At 38.6% G+C, this 23164-nt stretch overlaps 1 protein-coding gene across 4 annotated transcripts in view; it reads right to left on the minus strand.

Annotated features, from left to right (window-relative positions):
- Positions 1 to 294: 294 nt before the first annotated feature.
- Positions 295 to 23164, minus strand: part of sobpa (sine oculis binding protein homolog (Drosophila) a) — a 78720-nt gene continuing 55850 nt past the window's right edge. For all 4 annotated transcript variants that reach the window (XM_056470400.1, XM_056470397.1, XM_056470398.1 and 1 more), the window contains 2 exons: positions 11167 to 13227; positions 295 to 9213 (listed from right to left, as the gene is read on the minus strand). In XM_056470400.1, coding sequence (XP_056326375.1) covers positions 11179 to 13227 — 2049 coding nt within the window. In that variant the 3' untranslated portion in view covers positions 295 to 9213; positions 11167 to 11178. The remainder of the gene's footprint in view (positions 9214 to 11166; positions 13228 to 23164) is intronic.

Below are 23164 nucleotides of genomic sequence, written 5' to 3' on the forward strand. Positions count from 1 at the left end.
CATCAGTGTTGTTTTACCTTCAACTTTTAATTAGCATGTTTAAAAAGTGCTTCACAGATAGATAAATAAAACAAAAGAATCTTAAATTAATCATTAAAATATGCTATACTCACACACTGTAACAAATGAACTAATAAAACGAATGATATACAGTTTTTTCGTCTGCTTAAATGGGATTTTGAGATACTATTATTCTCATCAGTCAACAAGTCAATCGATTCAATTAACAAATCAACAAACAAATGAAACATGCAGTCAGTGTAAAAATGACGAGCACTCTTGGAGGAATGAAAATTGGAGTGTGCCTCTATTTATTCAGTTTTAATAAGCAATTCACTGGGTTAAACAAATACTGTTACAACACAAAAATGATACATTTTAAAGCAACAAGTTTTATAACAACTTCATAATCAAAAGACAAGTTCATCTTTTTTATTTTACTCTTCTGCCATTTCCTTCCTTTATTTAGAAAATGAACAAAAACAGACATACTTTTCATCGAGCAGCTTTGCTGCGTCTCTGCTACCCTGTTCAATAAACCATCTCTCTTGCTCTTATTATTTGCAAATGCAAAGGCTTGCCAGTAATAAATAATACTATAAAATGTTCTGCAAGTACACAAAAAGATTGAGAAACAGCAACAAGGGAAAATGTACAAGGTTTGAGGGGTGAAAGGAGCAGAACGGGTGAGGGGCAAATTTAGCAAAATCTTGGATTCATACAGGACAGACAAAGCATCTATACATCCATACTAGCCAGATAACAAAGTTGATTTTATTATTCGTGTGTGTGTGTGTGTGTGTGTGTGTGTTTTACAAAGTGTGTTTTTAAACAAGCAGGCGTCTGTAATTACAGAGCACAAAGAATTAAGGCAGCTCAAATGTTCGCCTCAAAAAGTGTAAGATTAGATCCTTAAAAACTGCAGTTTGCTCTTGTTAATTCACAGACACAGAGTGCAGAAGAATTAGTTGTTGCATAATTCTGGCTGTTGACGAAAGCCATCCTCGTAATATCGCCCTCAGGAATGATGAACAGACGGCTACAGGAGTGATGTTTCATCACACACTGAAATGTCAGTTGTCCAGCGTTGCTGCGATTGTTGTGTAACTCTGATGCTCTGATTGATTGGTTTTGCTGGTATTTGAGTTGGACTGAATGGCTTTCTGCGTCTCCATCTTGTTTGTGTGCGTGTGGCTGTTTTCGGCCACAGTCGTGCTCATGTTCCCCTGTCTGATTAAACCAAGGCCCTTCAAACATTTCAGACTGACTCATTTTGGTGAATGGAAAAGCCAAATGCTCTTTCTGAACGCGGCCTGAGGGCTGAAAGACAGTTTGGCCGCTGAAACAGGCGCCTCTCTAGAAGATCCTTTGAAAGGCTCTTGGATTACAGTATTGCACTCAAGCTCTATGGTTTGTTATTTCAGTTCACTTTAACTCTTTGGGTCTCATCTGTCCTGCTCTAGCTTGCTGATGGAGGAAACTTCACTTCCCTCTAGTGGAGCAATGTTGCCATATCCTCTTTTAATAAGCGACTGCCTTTTTTTTCAATACGCTTGCTTATAAATATGACAGTTGTTATGTTGTATTTCAGCAATTTAATACCGGAATACCTTCTTCGGTTTATTTGCACTCATTATTATATTAAATATCCACAAGAACTTTTATCTGTACTAAATTTCCTCCCATTGTTTGGTTGGTTTCATATTAAAATACGTATTTTTTGTTTCTCAATTATGTCACAGAGTAATTTGTATTATTTTTATTCTACAAGGAAGCATTAGATTGATCAAAATGGCAATTAAAACGTATAATGGCACAAATAATTTCAAATAAATTAATAATAAATTATGTTTTCAAGTAAATCAAAATAGAAAAGGGTTATTTTAAATGAATAATATTTAACATTTCATTTTATTTAGCTTATTGGGCAAGTTTTGGGAAAGATCTGGCAACCCGAAAATAGTGACATTTGATATTACTATTAGCACTAGACAGCAAATCTAATACGATTTTAAACAAATTTCAATGAGTTTTGTTGACACAATTGTACAGTGTTTACCATAAGTGCAATGACTATCTCTCCCATACAACATACACACACAGTGTCTCTCTGTTGTTGTCAAGGACAGCTTCACCACACACACACACACACAGACACACACGTTTTTGCTGGTGTCATTGTCTTGTCTGCGTGGGACCGCAGACACTACAACAGTGTTGGGTTTCAGGGCTAAATCTGTCCCGGCCCAGTCTGTGCTGCTCTGGTTACAACAGCAAGGTCACATACAAGCACACACACATATATACGCACACAAAAACAGGGAAGTTAATAATAATAAAAACAGTCATATATTTCATGTCTGCGCAATAAGCAGTAACGGGTGTTTGAATGGTGTGTGATGCAATATGAAGAGCGATTACAATAAGAAGCAACCTTAAATCGTCCTTCATTAAGCCTATCAATCAAAATTCAAGCTTCTTTAAAGAGCACATCCTTATGGAGGAAGATTGTATAAAACAAGAGTCTGAGTGAATCATTTAATCAATAATATTATTTTTTGTAGAACCTCTGAATGTCAAAGTTTTGACATTCGTAATGTCATAAAATGTAATTGTACTTTGACATAATTATGTCTCCTAAAATGTGATATTTTTTTCTAGCATTGCAACTTGCTTCTGGTTGTATTATAATAGTATATTTGTTTATTGTATTTGAGATTGTACTTTTATGTCTTGCATTAATACTTTATATCTTACGCTTCTCATAACTGTAATTTTATTTTATACAAATGCGATATAATATAATCAACCATGTTTCTAAGTTTTAGCTCACATTTGCATTGAGTTTTTGTTACTGTGAATATGAAAACAGGCTTCTGTTTCACCACAACAATAAATAAAAGATCATTTAATTTGAATTATCTCAATTCAGAAGAAAAAAAGATTTGCTTTTGACATACGTAAATACTCCAAACTGTAAGAAATGAACCAGTTTTTACAAAAACGAAATATTGAGTTGTAGAGTTTTCTCGCAGTTGTGAGGTTATAGGCTTCATAGGCAGGTAGAGTTCAGTATCTGACGTACAAGAAAATTTGAGAATAAGTTTTTGTTTGTTTAACAGAAGTTACAATTCTCTCATGATTCTGAATTAGTGTTGTCAAAAATATTGATAAATATCAATACTGAAATATTTAAAACAATACAATCTTGCTTTTGGTTAGTATCGCTACTGTCTTTGCTCTCTCGCACTCTCTTCTCGCCAGCAGGGAGATGAATAATCATTAATAATATATAATTAATAAAAATACTTAATAACACTTTTGTTTTCATCAGTAAATAAGATAAAGTTACACTAATTTTAGCTTTTTTGTCATTTACTTTTGGACTTAAAGAGCCCCTATTATGGGTTTTTGAAAATGACCTTCCATGCAGTGTGTAACACAGCTCTAAGTGAAGTGAAATATCCAGCTGATGTTTAAACCTGAAAGTGCACCGTGTTTAAAACTATTGATTCATCTATAAAAGAGTCGACTCACAGTGGTTAGAATTAATTTGCCACTGTAACGAGGTGGGAATTACAGGAGCTTTTCCGAGAGAAATAACAAAATGGGAGGGAGATGGGTCTGAAATACTGAAAGACTCCTGGAAAAAACTGGAGTATTGGCAGGTACGGCTCACACATACATTTCAAAATTGTTGATTAAGCTGTGGTGGGCATTTCTCAACCAACAGCAACAAGACTGGGTCATCGGACCAATCAGCGGAGATTAGCATCGCACTAAGAAGGGGTTTGGGAACAAATGAATCGCTGAACGAATCACATGTGAGTTGTTGGCATAAATAGGTAAAAATAAATCATATTATAAGACAATGAAAGTGTTTTGACCTTGCATGCATATCAGACTGGTCTTGAAGACCCCCAAACCCAAAATATGACCCTTTTTAATGCATAATAGGGGCTCTTTAAGGACTGCTGATGTACTTGGTATAAGCATCATATGCAATAAATTTCCCCCCGCCCCCTTAACTGCATTCTTTTAATGTAGGGGAAATGTTTCCCCACAGTTTTGAAAATGGTTTTGAATTTCGATATTTTTCAAGGTATCGTATCAAAGTTGGATATTCCAGTATCTTAACAACACTATTCTAAATAGACAACACAAGCAATTTACTAGAGATTCTGAAAAAGTTATATGTTGCACTTTATATAAACATTTAATTCATTTTACTGAATCATTTTTTAAATATCAGATTGCATAAATGATTCACTGACTTGTTTCACTACTGGATCAAATCAAATAATTTATCGATAATACATTTTTTAGCATGTCACATGTCCCCACCTTCTGACTGCATTTTTATTTTAAGGGCCATTACAGTTCATTCATTCATTTTCTTTTTGGCTTAGTCCCTTTATTAATCAGAGGTCGCCACAGCGGAATGAACCGCCAACTTATCCAGCATATGTTTTACGCAGCAGATGCCTTTCCAGCCACAACCAAACACTGGGCAACACTCATACACTATAACCAATTTAGCTAATTCAGTTTACCTATGCCGCATGTCTTTGGACTGTGGGGGAAACCAGAGCACCTGGAGGAAACCCACGGAAACATGGGGCCAACTGACCCAGCCGGGGCTCAAACCAGCGACCTTCTTGCTGTGAGGCGATCATGTTACCCACTGCGCCACCGTGATGCCCACCATTACAGTTACATTATTATAATTTAATAGTTTTTGTAGGCCTATCCAGAGTATCAACTTTTATCTTAACAAATGTGCAATAATTTTAATTTCTGTAACTTTTTATAGTTGAAAAGAAGCTTCGTAACTATACATGAGCTTTCAATCATACTAAAACAGTTCCTAACAGAAGAGAAAGGGCTCAGTATGAAAGAGGAGGAGGAGAGAGAGGGAAAGCGAGGAAATTTGAGCCAATAATGAGAGCGACATACGATGCTGTTTCTGGCTCCTCACGACCAATCCAGACATGTAATGTACATTTGCTAGTGCCGCACACACAGTATCAAAAATCTTCAGATCAACACTGAGATTCACTGTTTCTCCTCTGCGTTCACATAAACACACACACACACACACACACACACACACACACACACACACACATACATCATGTTTGTGCTCCTCTGACATTTTGCCCTTTTTATCAATCTGCTCTCTGTAACACCTCTATCCAGACGGAGGGTCAGCCAGCCGTATCAGCACTGACAAAATAAATCTGACACAGGAATGTGTGTGTGTTTAAATCTGACACTGGAATGAGACTCCGCCACATACGAACCCCAGAGAGAAATCCAGTCACAATTAGACCTCTGAGCCCACTCTTAAAAAAATATACCGCTGTGAAACTGAATCCTGCTGCAAAAAAGTACAGAGGGATCGGGTTGGATTGCACTGTTCTTTGTACGTCGTCCAGGAGTAGAGAGTGAGAGAAAAAATGAGAGGGAAAGAGGGAGAGAGAAGTGGTAAAGGTCGAAGGGAAGAGAGGGGAGATTTGGGTCACTGCTGGCCAGTTTAACTCAACTTAATTAAACTTAATATTAGAGAAATCACAAAGACACAATAGAGCAAAAAACAAAACAGAAACTTCAGTCATTCATTCATTTTCTTTTCAGCTTAGTTCCTTTATTCATCAGGGGTTCCCACAACGGAATGAACTGCCAACTTTTCCAGCATATGTTTTACACAGCAGATGGCCTTCCAGCTGCAACCCAGTACTGGGAAACACCCAAACAACATCATGTACACACATACACTATGCCAATTTAGTTTATTCAGTTCACCTATACCACAAGTCTTTGGTCTGTGGGGCAAACCGGAGCAACCGAAGGAAATTCACACAAACATGGGGTGAACATGCAAACTCAAATGCCAACTGACCCAGCTGGGACTCGAACCAGCAACCTGTGAGGTGACAGGGCTAACCACTGAGCCACCATGCCACCCCAAAACATCAATTTAAAATTACAAAATAAATTTAAAAAATCTATAAATAAATAAACAAAACTGAAAAATAAAACAAAATCATAAAAAGTAAAGTCGAATTCATTTAAAAAGATCTAAAGTAAACAAAAATACAATTTTAAAAAGTAAATAAAGTAAAAAAGAAAGTTAAATTCTTCTCTAATGGAGTTCAAATGGAACTTGTTTTGTGTTTACCTTATGATTAAAGTTGCTGCACGTCCGCCGGTTCCCGCCTCTGAATGAGCGAGTTTTAGCTACTTGTACATTAAGGAAGCATTCAGAAAAAACAAAACACCCACAAAGAAACTCGACACAGAGGAACATTAAAAACTACTGGTGTAACGGATCACAAATCTCACGGTTCGGATCACACTAGGGTTTTTGAGTCACGGATCAGACTATTTTTCAGATCAACAAAAAAGGGAGGAGACAAATGCGACTTGCTTTCCATTTATACAAAAATATTACTGCAAAAAGCATTGGTTTTAATAAACAGAACCGTGAACCTGTAATTTTAACAAAAATATAAATCAAAAAAGAAGCAGCTGAAATCAAGGAAAATATTCAATACGAAAAATGATCTTTGCTACTGTTGCTGATATAAAAATCGAACATCTTGTACAACAGATCATTTTTGTTTTCTATTATTGATTCAACAATTCACACATAAAACTTCCTGTTTCATTATACTGTAGGTGTATCATTTCTGAAAACCTATTCAGTGACATAATTTTGATGTTTGTTTGTCGCCCCTTGTTGGTTACACGATGTAATTGCTTTCACCAGCGTCAAACAGATATAAACATCAGTGTTTATATCTGAACTATAAACTGTTCTGCTAGTTCTTCTGTGTTATTTCATTGTTTAAAACGAACTGAGAAAGTGCAAAAACGGAATCTCTCTCGATGAAACGCTGATTTGCGACACTTTGAAAGATTAATAAACAAATGCAAATCATTATTATTTATCGTTCATGTTGCGCGGGTTTGAATAGAGATCACAATCTTTTAATATTTAATTGTACAGCTTTACACTGAATGCATTAATGCAACCTAAACAAACAGTGACAGAAAACACCTTTAATTAATATCCTAAGAAAGCATTTAGGTTAGGTAGGTCCAACCACAACTTTTTCTGTCATCATTATATTTTACGGGGAAATCAAAATGCTTATTTGAATGACACGGGAGGCGATCTCACTGCAATTGTTATAAATGTTGAATTAACCTACAAGTTCCGAACCGTTGGGTGTGATCCGTACACCCTTAATAAAAACCTACTGCCAGCTAGCGTTTCTGAAGTGTTTTTGCAGAGCAACACAAACAGCATGCAGAAGTATGAATGTGCAACTATGTGCAAGGCAAGCACAGTGGGTCACGCCATTCTCTTGACGCAGAAGTATAAACCAGCCTTTAAACTAAACTTTTGGCCTACCTTCTTCCACACACTGTCAACATACACACACACACACACACACACACACACACACACACACACACACACACACACACACACACAAACACAAACACACACACACACACTTGGCTTTTAGATTGACTTCTCTGCTTTAGTCGAAACAAATGACATAAAGACACAGGTGCTAACCATGCATTCACCTCTTACAGTACTCTGTGAAATTAAGAGTTATTTTGGCTCTGTGTCCACCTTTCCAACCCAGTGTACCTTTAAGCTAAATGTTCTTGGCATCTTGTGTAAGTGAACTCTACACTGAGGCACCTTGGAACTAACTAAGGCTGTTCCTGTAACCATAGCTGGAAAGGAAGTGATGAACATAACTTAGCACTGATTGGGATTTGGCAAAAAAATAAAGCGTAAAAATACAACTGAACCTCAGGAATGCACCACTGACACCAGCTCACTGAAACATTTGCTGACCCCTCTCTCTCTACTCAGTTTGATTGTTCTGCGATAGGAGACCCAAGAGGGAAGTTCTTAAGTAAGAGCACCACAATAAGATGGATACAGATATAAATAATGAGAAATCCAACCCAAATGCCCCTGTGGTCACTGATTTCCATCTAGCCGTCTTGATATGTTGGGACACAACCCATCTACTCTTTGTTAAGCCATGTGGCGTTTCAATGGGCGCGTGTAATTGAACAGACTGGGTGGAGAGCCTCCAAACCAGTGGCCACAACACTAGCAGCCATTTGAACAGTTAGCCAAAATGCTTGCTGAGGCCTGTACCCTGTATAATCCTCAATCAAATCAGTGAATAAATCAATTTTCATTGCACAATAAACCAGCAAACACTGTTTTCCAGTAGTGCGGACTACTTATCTTCTAGCATTCTTCTCCAACGGTAGATGAGCTCCAAAGGATGAAATAAAACTTCACCTCATCCCTCTATTTTTTGAGCTCCTGCTGTGATTTTTGTACTCCCTCCAGGGTGTGCAAGTTTCTCTCTTCCTGTCTTTTTTTGGGTGTCCAGTTCCGGAACACCTCTCCCTCAGAAAGGAGAGAAAGGAAAAAGGTTAAGAAAGAGTACAGAGTGTTTTGCTGGTGTTGCAGATACTGATACACATAGTCAGGGGAAGTGAGTGAGAGAAAGGTTTTGAGCTGAGAGAGTATTCTGTCCATCTTCTAGAGCAATTCTGCTTCTGCAAGTCTGAAGCATCACCTTAATTGTACAGACAGATTAAACCACGCTTCTTTGAATACACACGCACAAAGAAGAAAACTGGTCCATCCTTCTGTGGCAGGAATTGACTGGCCTTGTTCCAAATGTTTGATTGGCAGCCTGGCAGAGCTGTTATGTTTGGCATATGCTCCACCTTCTTGGAGATCTGCATATCTAAACTGTGGTCTTCCACTGCAATATCGCCTCCAACCAGTAGGCGGAAACTCGCAACAACAAGCTGTGGATGGAGGGGGATTGAGTGCAGAGGATGAGAAATATCTCTTTCCTCAGCAAGAAGACTGGGATGCCTGAAGATGCTGAAATTGAAGGTCAAACATCACAGCCGATCTACTTCCCAGATTAACACTTTGTGTCAGTCTTTGTTTAGCCAGAAGGGGTGGAGATGGAGCAGACTACTGTCCCACACCGGATGATCTGTGTGCCTGTTATGTCTAAATGTGTTTGTGCGGGATTGGAGAAGTGGAGGAAACAAGGTTGACATCTTGATTGGAGATGGAGTCTGGGGATGGCGGGTGGTCTCTTCTGCAGTGCAGTCCTCTTTATCCCTTTGGTGAGATGTTAATATCTATGAGAGAGAGAGAGAGAGAGAGAGAGAGAGAGAGAGGGAGTGAGAGAGAGAGGGCACAAATTAAAGAGAGTAAAGGGAGTGATGTGCAAGATATTGTATGTGCCTTGTTGATCTTTTTTCAGATCAGATTGAATGGTTCACTAGACTAGTGGCCTGTTTCCACTGAGGGGTATGGTTCGATAAAGTGGCTGTTTCCACTGTCTAAAGGCACTAAAAAGCGAACCGTACCGTACCACTTTTTGGGTACCTAGCACAAAAAAAGGATACCAAAAGGTGGAGCAAGACACGCAGCTGAACGCTATTGGTTTACAGAGTAACGTCACTCTGTCGTGCACAAGCTAGGAGAATGAAAACAAAGAAAGCTCCATTTTTAAATACACAACCAAGACATTACACCATTATAATATATACATATATCAAGCCATTGTTGACCGAAGCTTAAACAAACCTTGTCGACATCTTGATGAACAGCCACAAAGCCAAGAAGAAGAGCAGAGTCTACCCTGTGCCCCATAGTTGTTTACAAGGCCGTCTAAAGAGCGAGCGGTTTCGCTTTCTTGCTTGAACTCGCCGCGTGTCAATATGTAAAATAACGAACTTCTTGAACTGATGATAATAACGAGTGCGTGATTATTGAAATGCTTCTAACATCCGATCCTTTCAGAAATGAAAAAACACGAGAGTGAAGCGTGAAAAAAACAAAGAAGCAAATGATTATTTCAGCAACCTTAAACATGAATAAACAGCCATGTTTAACTATTATCATCACCTTTTAACTATTTTGAACTCAGAATGATGGAATTTCTTTCTAACAAGGGGTTACATGTGCTGGTGAAGATTATGAGTAGGGTTGGGTATTGTTTGGGGTTATTTCGATACCGGTGCTAAATCGATACTTTTAAAACGGTACCAGTGCCAAAACGGTGCCTGAACAGATACTTTTGAGCCACAAAATTATGGTGGATGACTCTAGAAAAATCTTTTATTTGACAAAATCTTTAAAAAATAATTTTAATAGAACAATTTAATGTAATTTTAAAGTAAACATCAATTCATATTTTATATATTTGAATTACATTAATATATTTCCTTTGATCATTTAGTTAGCTTGAGTTTAAGATTTGCATTATGAAATAACATTAGCTTACTACTAACCTGTGAAAAGGCTGTCATCAAAATACTGAACTCCTTTTTTCTATGGTTGGGGCTTGTGACTATGTTTACGTGGTTATCAGTAATCTAATGATTTGACTTAATCTGAATAAGACAATAATATGATCAAAGTGTTTACATGAGTTGCTTTTTGAATGTTCCTTTCATGATCCTGTCTTACATGTTATAGTCAGTGGTGGTTCTAGACCAGAGAAACTGGTGGGGGGAGGGGGGATGTTATATATAACTAGTAAAATGTTATGCACTGACTGTCACCATGGTTACCATTCCGTATCGGTTACAAAGGTATCAGTGCTATAATGGCACCGGGTTTCGGTACCCAACCCTGCCAATGAGAGGTTTGCACTGACTGGGCTATATGTTGCATGTTGTTTTTGAACCCAAACAAGGACTGAATGAACCATTGGTACCCTTTTTGGCAGGGGAAATGCAAGCCTGATAAAGATGAGCCATACCAAACTATACCATACTATACTGTACCACTTAGTGGAAACGGGCCATAAAAGGACTATTCGAAGTTACATGCAAGTTATTTGAGTTTTACAGTCAGCATGAAATCAAAATGTTGTCTTATTTTTATATGTATATAGTAGCGCCTGTTAAAAATGATGTATCTGTTCTTTTCATTATTTTATAGAAATCATTTGTCCTCATAATCTTCAATCAAATACCATAATTGTCCCTCCCACTTGAAATTACTTTGCAACTACACAGAGATTCATTTACAACATTTATAACAAAAATATATAAAGAATATTGTCAAACTCAGATTTTCACCTTTCCTCAATTTCACTTGTTCTGATTGCGAATACGCAGACACCTTCTCTTCAGCGGAGGCTCCATTTCCATTGGAACAGTTCCCGTTAATGGGGCTGTCAAGCCACAGGGCAAGATGGCAGCAGTTTTGTCAGCAGGTTTGGGCACGGGTTGAATGACACAGCCAGGTTTGGGCATTATGGGCAAGGCGTAGGCATGGTCCTCACCAGATGGGTCATCTTCAGGGCTCTGAGGTTTATCGTCCCCTGTTCCTGCAGTAATGGCAGACTGGTCATTTGAACATCTCTTACCTGCCGAGTCCCTTTCAGTGGCCAGGCAGCTGTTCTCTTTCAGGTCCTCTCCTTCTAGATCTGCCCCCGCAGGCTCACCGCACACTGTGGTCGTCCTGCGGCAGGTGTCCACCTGAGGACGTTGCTCTAATGGAGGCGTTCTGATCAAACTCTCTGTTGGAGGCAAATTACAGCTCCCATTAACGATCACATTGCAGGGTGTAGCAGAGCCAGGCTCAGTCTTAGCGGTGGTGATGTTGCTAGGTATAGTGGAGGCACTGCATGTGATTGGCTGAGAAAGTGGTGGCGTGCCGCTGCAGTAGGATGGGTCAGCACAAGGCAGAGCTACACTAGCCAATGGGCTTTCAGCATTACTGTATGTGTCTCTGTGGTCATATTTTGCTGTTCCTGTGCTAGTACTTGTTGACCCATCCAACTCAGTTTCACCTAATAGTGCAGGCGGTGGACTTAACCCAGGCTCTGTTTTTACCTGCACACAGGTTACAGCCCTCTGGATCACTAGCTGTTGCCGGGAGCGATGACTGGTCGTAAGATCAATGACTCCATCTGCTGGTGTGTCTTTACGTGAGTGTTCAGAGCTTCCTTTACCAGAGTTTTCCATTTTAACCATCAAATCTGCCATGTCTGTCCTACCCTGCTCGGTCTGTTTGGAAAATTCTGGTGAAAGCGTGTCTGAGGTAGGAGGGGCTTTCTGAAAGTCCCTCTCCTCTCCTCTAGAGGAAAATGATGGTGGTGCTTTTGAATCTTTCTGCTCGTTTGCAGTGTTCGGAAGTGTTCCATCATTTCCTGGTCTGTCACCTGACCGCTGCGGATTGAATGGTATGGGTACTGGTATGGGTATGGGGACTGGCAATGGCACAATCACTGGATAGGGCACTAATAACGTTGGTGGAGGCACTAAGGGGGCCAGAGAAGGCATGCCAATATTCATAATGGGTGGAACTGGGATGGGACCAGATGGCATCATGTTAACTGGGGGGAAAGGCAAGCCTGGCATGTGGGCAGCAGGGTGAGGGGGTAATATACCTGGAGGGTTCCCAGAAAGGGTTGGGGTAGAGGAAGGGTGTAAATGGGGGGAAAGGAGTGGGCGGTGCATAGGGCTTGATGGAGGGCACAAAGTCCGTGGAGGTGGTGGTGGCCCAATGCCAGGGATCATGGGATTGGAATGAGGGCTGTTGGGGCCTGGGGGTCGTAGAAACGGAGGGCGCATCTGCTGCATCATCTGGTGCTCCATGAAGATAGGGAGAGGAACTGGGCCTCGGGGTGTCATGACCATAGGTGGGCTGCCAGGTGGCATACCCAGAGCTGGATGTAACCCTGCTATAGGTGGTGGATGAGGTGGCGGTAAAGCAGGGCTTTCATGTGGCCGTGGTGTGGGGATTTTCGTTGATGATGATGATGAAGATGATGAGGACGATGAGGAACACACTGTTCCAGCTTCAGATGGTGACCCCGACGTGGATCCAGAAGGTCCAACTATAGTGGCACCCACTGGTGAAGGTGCCTTTCGACTGCGGAGCTCACTTAGAGGTGCACTCCAGGACTCAGGTGTAAGGAGCTGTACACCCGCACCGCTCTCTGATTTCGTATCACTGGTGGGGAGAGGAGGGTTACACAAACCCCCTGGCAGTGCAGCCTGAGTCTCTTTATAGAATATGTCCATCTTATATTGGTTCAGACACTTAGCACTGCAAAACTGAAGCCTCCTCTCACCCGCTCCAAAATCCAGGTATTCCTTAGTGTGGCGGATGTGTTTGCACCAATCACAGACCTGCAATATGAACAACCACAAAGTAAACATTATAAACAAAAGACTAATACTTCACAGCTTATATTTTGAAGCACACAAATTTGAACACTCTTCTTGGCCTAATACATAATTAAAGAGTAACGCTTTCAGTTTTTGTGTGTGTGCGTGTGTGTGTGTGGGTTGGTGCATGTGTGAGTATGTACGTGTGTTTGTTTGTAAAGTGGCAGAACTATGCAAAATGATAGGGTTTTGGGTGATTAAAGGGTTAATTTAACATGCATTAATTCATGAAATATTACAATTCAAGGTCTCAAAAATATTTTTTGAATAAATTTTTTTAAAGTTAAATATCTAGAATAATATTATTTTTACTAATGTAAAATTGTGATATTTATAATTATTTAAATGTAAAATTGAAAAACATTTATTTTATATTTTTATGTAAAAAAAACTTTAACACACATCCTTTTTAACTCACACATAAATACCTAGAAGTATAAATTATACCTAAATTATATATAACATTATTTTCTATCATGTTTTGTATGGTGAGGGTCTTACAAATAAAATGTTAATGTAATCATTGCATCTACACAAATGTGTCCCTCATCACTCATCCCGAACCATGGAACAGTCCAGCAGTCAAATCAGCTAAAGATTTAGTGTTAAAAACCAAATGGTTCATTTATTGTTTTTAGTTGTGAACTCATGTTAAGGAAACAAACCATTTAAAATGTAGAGATTAAAATAAGATACAACATAGAAAAAGAGAGAGAGAAAAACACCAATTTATATGAATAAAATTATTTACAATTAAAATATTTAAATGTAAAATTGAAAATCGTTTATTTTTACAATATTTTATGTTTGTAACACTTTAAAAAGTAATGGAAGATAACACATAATTCTGTTTTTCTAAGATTTTCTTTTTCTATCTCCTCCTAACACATTGTCTCTCTGTATTTTTAACACATACATCCTCACACACATAGATACACTCATTACATGATGTCAGGAGTCAGGTGCCCAAGGCAAGCTGCGGGGTAAAACTCTGACAGCCACGACTAAAAGGTTTTCCCTTCAAGGGCCAATTATGCATGTGGATTTTCAGCATGTGTGTGCGTGTGGCACTGCAGGTGACACTAACTGAGAAAGACAGTGACAACACTGAGACAGACAGAATCGAGGGGTTTAAACCTGCAAGACAAAAAATGTGGTTTGTGTCTGCACGTAACAGTAAGACCGAAGAGGGAACTCTGGGTAATTAAATGATACTATGTGTTTCGCAAACACAATTTAATATGGGTGACTGACAAGCCAAAGCATAGAAAGATGAACATAGATATGACCATGCTGTAAGAAAGAACCACCTCTAAATGATTGAATACTGTCTCCGTCTTGCTCTTTCTGCCTGACACTCTTTCTGCCAGGATAGTTTTGTCTGTCTAACCACTCGACAAAAGTGTGCTGCAGTTGATAAGGCTGTCATTCTCCAGAGAGCAGGTCAGTCAATGTAGATGAGTGCAGAAAAATCTGCCTCGGGCCTGGCGAGTCGAGTACTTATAAAGAGATTTGCAAACATTGGCTTGTCAAAAAGACAGATACACACAGACGGAGACCTGCCACCACTGCACAACTTACTGCACAACTAAATACTCCCAAAAAAGTAGCAATTCAATTCAATTTTTGGTCACAACACAAACAAGTGAAGAAATGAGCAGCAAATTGGTACCAACATTTGCAAATAACACAACAGAAATGTTTCTAGGGGACCCAAAAACATGACGGACCCATGACGGATGTGTTATTATGCCGTGACTGTTGCTCAGTGTAGTTATTGGAGTTGTTTTTCGTTTATTTTAATATCCTGATTACACAACATAATAAACCCATAATAACACATATCTATGATAATCACACATCCATATCTCAGCAGGGTCCATCATGTTTTTGTGCCCCTAGAAACATGTAGAAACAGTGGATATTTGTAAATGTTGTGACTAATTTGCAGTGCGTTTCTTCAGTTGTTTGTGTTGTGACTAATTTGCTTCAGTTGTTTGTGTTGTGACCAATTTGCAGTGCGTTTCTTCAGTTGTTTGTGTTGTGACTAATTTGCAGTGCGTTTCTTCAGTCGTTTGTGTTGTGACTAATTTGCTTCAGTTGTTTGTGTTGTGACCAATTTGCAGTGTGTTTCTTCAGTTGTTTGTGTTGTGACTAATTTGCAGTGTGTTTCTTCAGTTGTTTGTGTTGTGACCAATTTTCTTCAGTTGTTTGTGTTGTGACTAATTTGCTTCAGTTGTTTGTGTTGTGACTAATTTGCAGTGTGTTTCTTCAGTTGTTTGTGTTGTGAATAATTTGCAGTGTGTTTCTTCAGTTGTTTGTGTTGTGACCAATTTTCTTCAGTTGTTTGTGTTGTGACTAATTTGCTTCAGTTGTTTGTGTTGTGACTAATTTACAGTGCGTTTCTTCAGTTGTTTGTGTTGTGACCAATTTGCAGTGCGTTTCTTCAGTCGTTTGTGTTGTGACTAATTTGCTTCAGTTGTTTGTGTTGTGACCAATTTGCAGTGTGTTTCTTCAGTTGTTTGTGTTGTGACCAATTTGCAGTGTGTTTCTTCAGTTGTTTGTGTTGTGACCAATTTTCTTCAGTTGTTTGTGTTGTGACTAATTTGCTTCAGTTGTTTGTGTTGTGACTAATTTGCAGTGTGTTTCTTCAGTTGTTTGTGTTGTGAATAATTTGCAGTGTGTTTCTTCAGTTGTTTGTGTTGTGACCAATTTTCTTCAGTTGTTTGTGTTGTGACTAATTTGCTTCAGTTGTTTGTGTTGTGACTAATTTACAGTGCGTTTCTTCAGTCGTTTGTGTTGTGACTAATTTGCTTCAGTTGTTTGTGTTGTGACCAATTTGCAGTGTGTTTCTTCAGTTGTTTGTGTTGTGACCAATTTGCAGTGTGTTTCTTCAGTTGTTTGTGTTGTGACTAATTTGCAGTGTGTTTCTTCAGTTGTTTGTGTTGTGACCAATTTGCAGTGTGTTTCTTCAGTTGTTTGTGTTGTGACCAATTTGCAGTGTGTTTCTTCAGTTGTTTGTGTTGTGACCAATTTTCTTCAGTTGTTTGTGTTGTGACTAATTTGCTTCAGTTGTTTGTGTTGTGACCAATTTGCAGTGCGTTTCTTCAGTTGTTTGTGTTGTGACTAATTTGCTGTGCGTTTCTTCAGTTGTTTGTGTTGTGACCAATTTGCTGTGCGTTTCTTCAGTTGTTTGTGTTGTGACTAATTTGCTGTGCGTTTCTTCAGTTGTTTGTGTTGTGACCAATTTGCAGTGCGTTTCTTCAGTCGTTTGTGTTGTGACTAATTTGCTTCAGTTGTTTGTGTTGTGACCAATTTGCAGTGTGTTTCTTCAGTTGTTTGTGTTGTGACTAATTTGCTTCAGTTGTTTGTGTTGTGACCAATTTGCAGTGTGTTTCTTCAGTTGTTTGTGTTGTGACTAATTTGCAGTGTGTTTCTTCAGTTGTTTGTGTTGTGACTAATTTGCTGTGCGTTTCTTCAGTTGTTTGTGTTGTGACCAATTTGCAGTGTGTTTCTTCAGTTGTTTGTGTTGTGACTAATTTGCTGAGCGTTTCTTCAGTTGTTTGTGTTGTGACCAATTTGCAGTGCGTTTCATCAGTTGTTTGTGTTGTGACTAATTTGCAGTGTGTCTCTTTAGTTGTTTGTGTTGTGACCAATTTGCAGTGTGTTTCTTCAGTTGTTTGTGTTGTGACTAATTTGCAGTGTGTCTCTTTAGTTGTTTGTGTTGTGACCAATTTGCAGTGTGTTTCTTCAGTTGTTTGTGTTGTGACCAATTTTCTTCAGTTGTTTGTGTTGTGACTAATTTGCTTCAGTTGTTTGTGTTGTGACTAATTTGCAGTGTGTTTCTTCAGTTGTTTGTGTTGTGAATAATTTGCAGTGTGTTTCTTCAGTTGTTTGTGTTGTGACCAATTTTCTTCAGTTGTTTGTGTTGTGACTAATTTGCTTCAGTTGTTTGTGTTGTGACTAATTTACAGTGCGTTTCTTCAGTTGTTTGTGTTGTGACCAATTTGCAGTGTGTTTCTTCAGTTGTTTGTGTTGTGACTAATTTGCAGTGTGTTTCTTTAGTTGTTTGTGTTGTGACCAATTTGCAGTGTGTTTCTTCAGTTGTTTGTGTTGTGACTAATTTGCAGTGCGTTTCTTCAGTTGTTTGTGTTGTGACTAATTTGCTGTGCGTTTCTTCAGTTGTTTGTGTTGTGACCAATTTGCAGTGCGTTTCTTCAGTTGTTTGTGTTGTGACTAATTTGCTTCAGTTGTTTGTGTTGTGACCAATTTGCAGTGTGTTTCTTCAGTTGTTTGTGTTGTGACTAATTTGCAGTGTGTTTCTTCAGTTGTTTGTGTTGTGACTAATTTGCTGTGCGTTTCTTCAGTTGTTTGTGTTGTGACCAATTTGCAGTGCGTTTCTTCAGTTGTTTGTGTTGTGACTAATTTGCTTCAGTTGTTTGTGTTGTGACCAATTTGCAGTGTGTTTCTTCAGTTGTTTGTGTTGTGACTAATTTGCAGTGTGTTTCTTCAGTTGTTTGTGTTGTGACTAATTTGCTGTGCGTTTCTTCAGTTGTTTGTGTTGTGACCAATTTGCAGTGCGTTTCTTCAGTTGTTTGTGTTGTGACTAATTTGCTGTGCGTTTCTTCAGTTGTTTGTGTTGTGAATAATTTGCTGTGCGTTTCTTCAGTTGTTTGTGTTGTGACTAATTTGCAGTGTGTTTCTTCAGTTGTTTGTGTTGTGACCAATTTGCAGTGTGTTTCTTCAGTTGTTTGTGTTGTGACTAATTTGCAGTGTGTTTCTTCAGTTGTTTGTGTTGTGACCAATTTGCAGTGTGTTTCTTCAGTTGTTTGTGTTGTGACTAATTTGCAGTGTGTTTCTTCAGTTGTTTGTGTTGTGACCAATTTGCAGTGCGTTTCTTCAGTTGTTTGTGTTGTGACCAATTTGCAGTGTGTTTCTTCAGTTGTTTTTGTTGTGACCAATTTGCAGTGCGTTTCATCAGTTGTTTGTGTTGTGACTAATTTGCTTCAGTTGTTTGTGTTGTGACCAATATGCAGTGTGTTTCTTCAGTTGTTTGTGTTGTGACTAATTTGCTGTGCGTTTCTTCAGTTGTTTGTGTTGTGACTAATTTGCAGCGCGTTTCTTCAGTTGTTTGTGTTGTGACCAATTTACAGTGCGTTTCTTCAGTTGTTTGTGTTGTGAATAATTTGCTGTGCGTTTCTTCAGTTGTTTGTGTTGTGACTAATTTGCAGTGTGTTTCTTCAGTTGTTTGTGTTGTGACCAATTTGCAGTGCGTTTCTTCAGTTGTTTGTGTTGTGACTAATTTGCTGTGTGTTTCTTTAGTTGTTTGTGTTGTGACTAATTTGCTTCAGTTGTTTGTGTTGTGACTAATTTGCAGTGCGTTTCTTCAGTTGTTTGTGTTGTGACTAATTTGCTGTGCGTTTCTTCAGTTGTTTGTGTTGTGACTAATTTGCAGTGCGTTTCTTCAGTCGTTTGTGTTGTGACTAATTTGCTTCAGTTGTTTGTGTTGTGACCAATTTGCAGTGCGTTTCATCAGTTGTTTGTGTTGTGACTAATTTGCTTCAGATGTTTGTGTTGTGACCAATTTGCAGTGTGTTTCTTCAGTTGTTTGTGTTGTGACTAATTTGCAGTGTGTTTCTTCAGTTGTTTGTGTTGTGACTAATTTGCTGTGCGTTTCTTCAGTTGTTTGTGTTGTGACTAATTTGCTGCGCGTTTCTTCAGTTGTTTGTGTTGTGACCAATTTACAGTGCGTTTCTTCAGTTGTTTGTGTTGTGACCAATTTGCAGTGTGTTTCTTCAGTTGTTTGTGTTGTGACTAATTTGCAGTGTGTTTCTTCAGTTGTTTGTGTTGTGACTAATTTGCTGTGCGTTTCTTCAGTTGTTTGTGTTGTGACCAATTTGCAGTGCGTTTCTTCAGTTGTTTGTGTTGTGACCAATTTGCAGTGTGTTTCTTCAGTTGTTTGTGTTGTGACCAATTTGCAGTGTGTTTCTTCAGTTGTTTGTGTTGTGAATAATTTGCTGTGCGTTTCTTCAGTTGTTTGTGTTGTGAATAATTTGCTGAGCGTTTCTTCAGTTGTTTGTGTTGTGACCAATTTGCAGTGTGTTTCTTCAGTTGTTTGTGTTGTGACCAATTTGCAGTGCGTTTCTTCAGTTGTTTGTGTTGTGACTAATTTGCAGTGCGTTTCTTCAGTTGTTTGTGTTGTGACTAATTTGCTTCAGTTGTTTGTGTTGTGACTAATTTGCAGTGTGTTTCTTCAGTTGTTTGTGTTGTGACTAATTTGCAGTGCGTTTCTTCAGTTGTTTGTGTTGTGACTAATTTGCAGTGTGTTTCTTTAGTTGTTTGTGTTGTGACTAATTTGCTTCAGTTGTTTGTGTTGTGACCAATTTGCAGTGTGTTTCTTCAGTTGTTTGTGTTGTGACTAATTTGCAGTGTGTTTCTTCAGTTGTTTGTGTTGTGACTAATTTGCAGTGTGTTTCTTCAGTTGTTTGTGTTGTGACCAATTTGCAGTGTGTTTCTTCAGTTGTTTGTGTTGTGAATAATTTGCTGTGCGTTTCTTCAGTTGTTTGTGTTGTGAATAATTTGCTGTGCGTTTCTTCAGTTGTTTGTGTTGTGACTAATTTGCAGTGTGTTTCTTCAGTTGTTTGTGTTGTGACCAATTTGCAGTGTGTTTCTTCAGTTGTTTGTGTTGTGACTAATTTGCAGTGTGTTTCTTCAGTTGTTTGTGTTGTGACCAATTTGCAGTGTGTTTCTTCAGTTGTTTGTGTTGTGACCAATTTGCTGCGTGTTTCTTCAGTTGTTTGTGTTGTGACTAATTTGCTGAGCGTTTCTTCAGTTGTTTGTGTTGTGACCAATTTGCAGTGCGTTTCTTCAGTTGTTTGTGTTGTGACCAATTTGCAGTGCGTTTCATCAGTTGTTTGTGTTGTGACTAATTTGCTTCAGTTGTTTGTGTTGTGACCAATTTGCAGTGTGTTTCTTCAGTTGTTTGTGTTGTGACTAATTTGCTGTGCGTTTCTTCAGTTGTTTGTGTTGTGACTAATTTGCTGTGCGTTTCTTCAGTTGTTTGTGTTGTGACCAATTTACAGTGCGTTTCTTCAGTTGTTTGTGTTGTGAATAATTTGCTGTGCGTTTCTTCAGTTGTTTGTGTTGTGACTAATTTGCAGTGTGTTTCTTTAGTTGTTTGTGTTGTGAATAATTTGCTATGCGTTTCTTCAGTTGTTTGTGTTGTGACTAATTTGCAGTGCGTTTCTTCAGTTGTTTGTGTTGTGACCAATTTGCTGCGTGTTTCTTCAGTTGTTTGTGTTGTGACTAATTTGCTTCAGTTGTTTGTGTTGTGACTAATTTGCAGTGCGTTTCTTCAGTTGTTTGTGTTGTGACCAATTTGCAGTGCGTTTCTTCAGTTGTTTGTGTTGTGACCAATTTGCAGTGCGTTTCATCAGTTGTTTGTGTTGTGACTAATTTGCTTCAGATGTTTGTGTTGTGACCAATTTGCAGTGTGTTTCTTCAGTTGTTTGTGTTGTGACTAATTTGCAGTGTGTTTCTTCAGTTGTTTGTGTTGTGACTAATTTGCAGTGTGTTTCTTCAGTTGTTTGTGTTGTGACTAATTTGCTGTGCGTTTCTTCAGTTGTTTGTGTTGTGACTAATTTGCTGCGCGTTTCTTCAGTTGTTTGTGTTGTGACCAATTTACAGTGCGTTTCTTCAGTTGTTTGTGTTGTGACCAATTTGCAGTGTGTTTCTTCAGTTGTTTGTGTTGTGACTAATTTGCAGTGTGTTTCTTCAGTTGTTTGTGTTGTGACTAATTTGCAGTGTGTTTCTTCAGTTGTTTGTGTTGTGACCAATTTGCAGTGTGTTTCTTCAGTTGTTTGTGTTGTGAATAATTTGCTGTGCGTTTCTTCAGTTGTTTGTGTTGTGAATAATTTGCTGTGCGTTTCTTCAGTTGTTTGTGTTGTGACTAATTTGCAGTGTCTTTCTTCAGTTGTTTGTGTTGTGACTAATTTGCAGTGTGTTTCTTCAGTTGTTTGTGTTGTGACCAATTTGCAGTGTGTTTCTTCAGTTGTTTGTGTTGTGACTAATTTGCTTCAGATGTTTGTGTTGTGACTAATTTGCTGAGCGTTTCTTCAGTTGTTTGTGTTGTGACCAATTTGCAGTGCGTTTCTTCAGTTGTTTGTGTTGTGACCAATTTGCAGTGCGTTTCATCAGTTGTTTGTGTTGTGACTAATTTGCTTCAGTTGTTTGTGTTGTGACCAATTTGCAGTGTGTTTCTTCAGTTGTTTGTGTTGTGACCAATTTGCAGTGCGTTTCTTCAGTTGTTTGTGTTGTGACCAATTTGCAGTGTGTTTCTTCACTTGTTTGTGTTGTGACTAATTTGCTGCACGTTTCTTCAGTTGTTTGTGTTGTGACTAATTTGCTGTGTGTTTCTTCAGTTGTTTGTGTTGTGACTAATTTGCAGTGCGTTTCTTCAGTTGTTTGTGTTGTGACCAATTTTCAGTGTGTTTCTTCAGTTGTTTGTGTTGTGACCAATTTGCAGTGCGTTTCTTCAGTTGTTTGTGTTGTGACTAATTTGCAGTGTGTTTCTTCAGTTGTTTGTGTTGTGACCAATTTGCAGTGTGTTTCTTCAGTTGTTTGTGTTGTGAATAATTTGCTGTGCGTTTCTTCAGTTGTTTGTGTTGTGACCAATTTTCAGTGTGTTTCTTCAGTTGTTTGTGTTGTGACTAATTTGCTTCAGTTGTTTGTGTTGTGACCAATTTGCAGTGCGTTTCTTCAGTTGTTTGTGTTGTGACCAATTTGCAGTGTGTTTCTTCAGTTGTTTGTGTTGTGAATAATTTGCTGTGCGTTTCTTCAGTTGTTTGTGTTGTGACCAATTTGCAGTGCGTTTCTTCAGTTGTTTGTGTTGTGACTAATTTGCTTCAGTTGTTTGTGTTGTGACCAATTTGCAGTGTGTTTCTTCAGTTGTTTGTGTTGTGACCAATTTGCAGTGTGTTTCTTCAGTTGTTTGTGTTGTGAATAATTTGCTGTGCGTTTCTTCAGTTGTTTGTGTTGTGAATAATTTGCTGTGCGTTTCTTCAGTTGTTTGTGTTGTGACTAATTTGCAGTGCGTTTCTTCAGATGTTTGTGTTGTGACTAATTTGCTGAGCGTTTCTTCAGTTGTTTGTGTTGTGACCAATTTGCAGTGTGTTTCTTCAGTTGTTTGTGTTGTGACCAATTTGCAGTGCGTTTCTTCAGTTGTTTGTGTTGTGACCAATTTGCAGTGCGTTACTTCAGTTGTTTGTGTTGTGACCAATTTGCAGTGTGTTTCTTCACTTGTTTGTGTTGTGACTAATTTGCTGCACGTTTCTTCAGTTGTTTGTGTTGTGACTAATTTGCAGTGCGTTTCTTCAGTTGTTTGTGTTGTGAATAATTTGCTGTGCGTTTCTTCAGTTGTTTGTGTTGTGACTAATTTGCAGTGTGTTTCTTCAGTTGTTTGTGTTGTGACTAATTTGCAGTGCGTTTCTTCAGTCGTTTGTGTTGTGACTAATTTGCTTCAGTTGTTTGTGTTGTGACCAATTTGCAGTGCGTTTCTTCAGTTGTTTGTGTTGTGACTAATTTGCTGTGTGTTTCTTTAGTTGTTTGTGTTGTGACCAATTTGCAGTGTGTTTCTTCACTTGTTTGTGTTGTGACTAATTTGCTGCACGTTTCTTCAGTTGTTTGTGTTGTGACTAATTTGCTGCACGTTTCTTCAGTTGTTTGTGTTGTGACTAATTTGCAACACGTGTGCTGTCAAATTGATGAAGATCGTTTTGTTTGTTTGCTGGTGTTTTTTGCATGTGCTTTATTAAATTGCAGCGTGTTAAGCTCTCTCGGCCACCGTAGGGCTTTGACTTCCAAATTACAAAAATAATTATAATAATTAAAGTGCTCCTAG

The sequence above is a fragment of the Danio aesculapii genome, chromosome 13 (assembly GCF_903798145.1).
Source record: "Danio aesculapii chromosome 13, fDanAes4.1, whole genome shotgun sequence".
Classification (NCBI taxonomy): domain Eukaryota; kingdom Metazoa; phylum Chordata; class Actinopteri; order Cypriniformes; family Danionidae; genus Danio; species Danio aesculapii.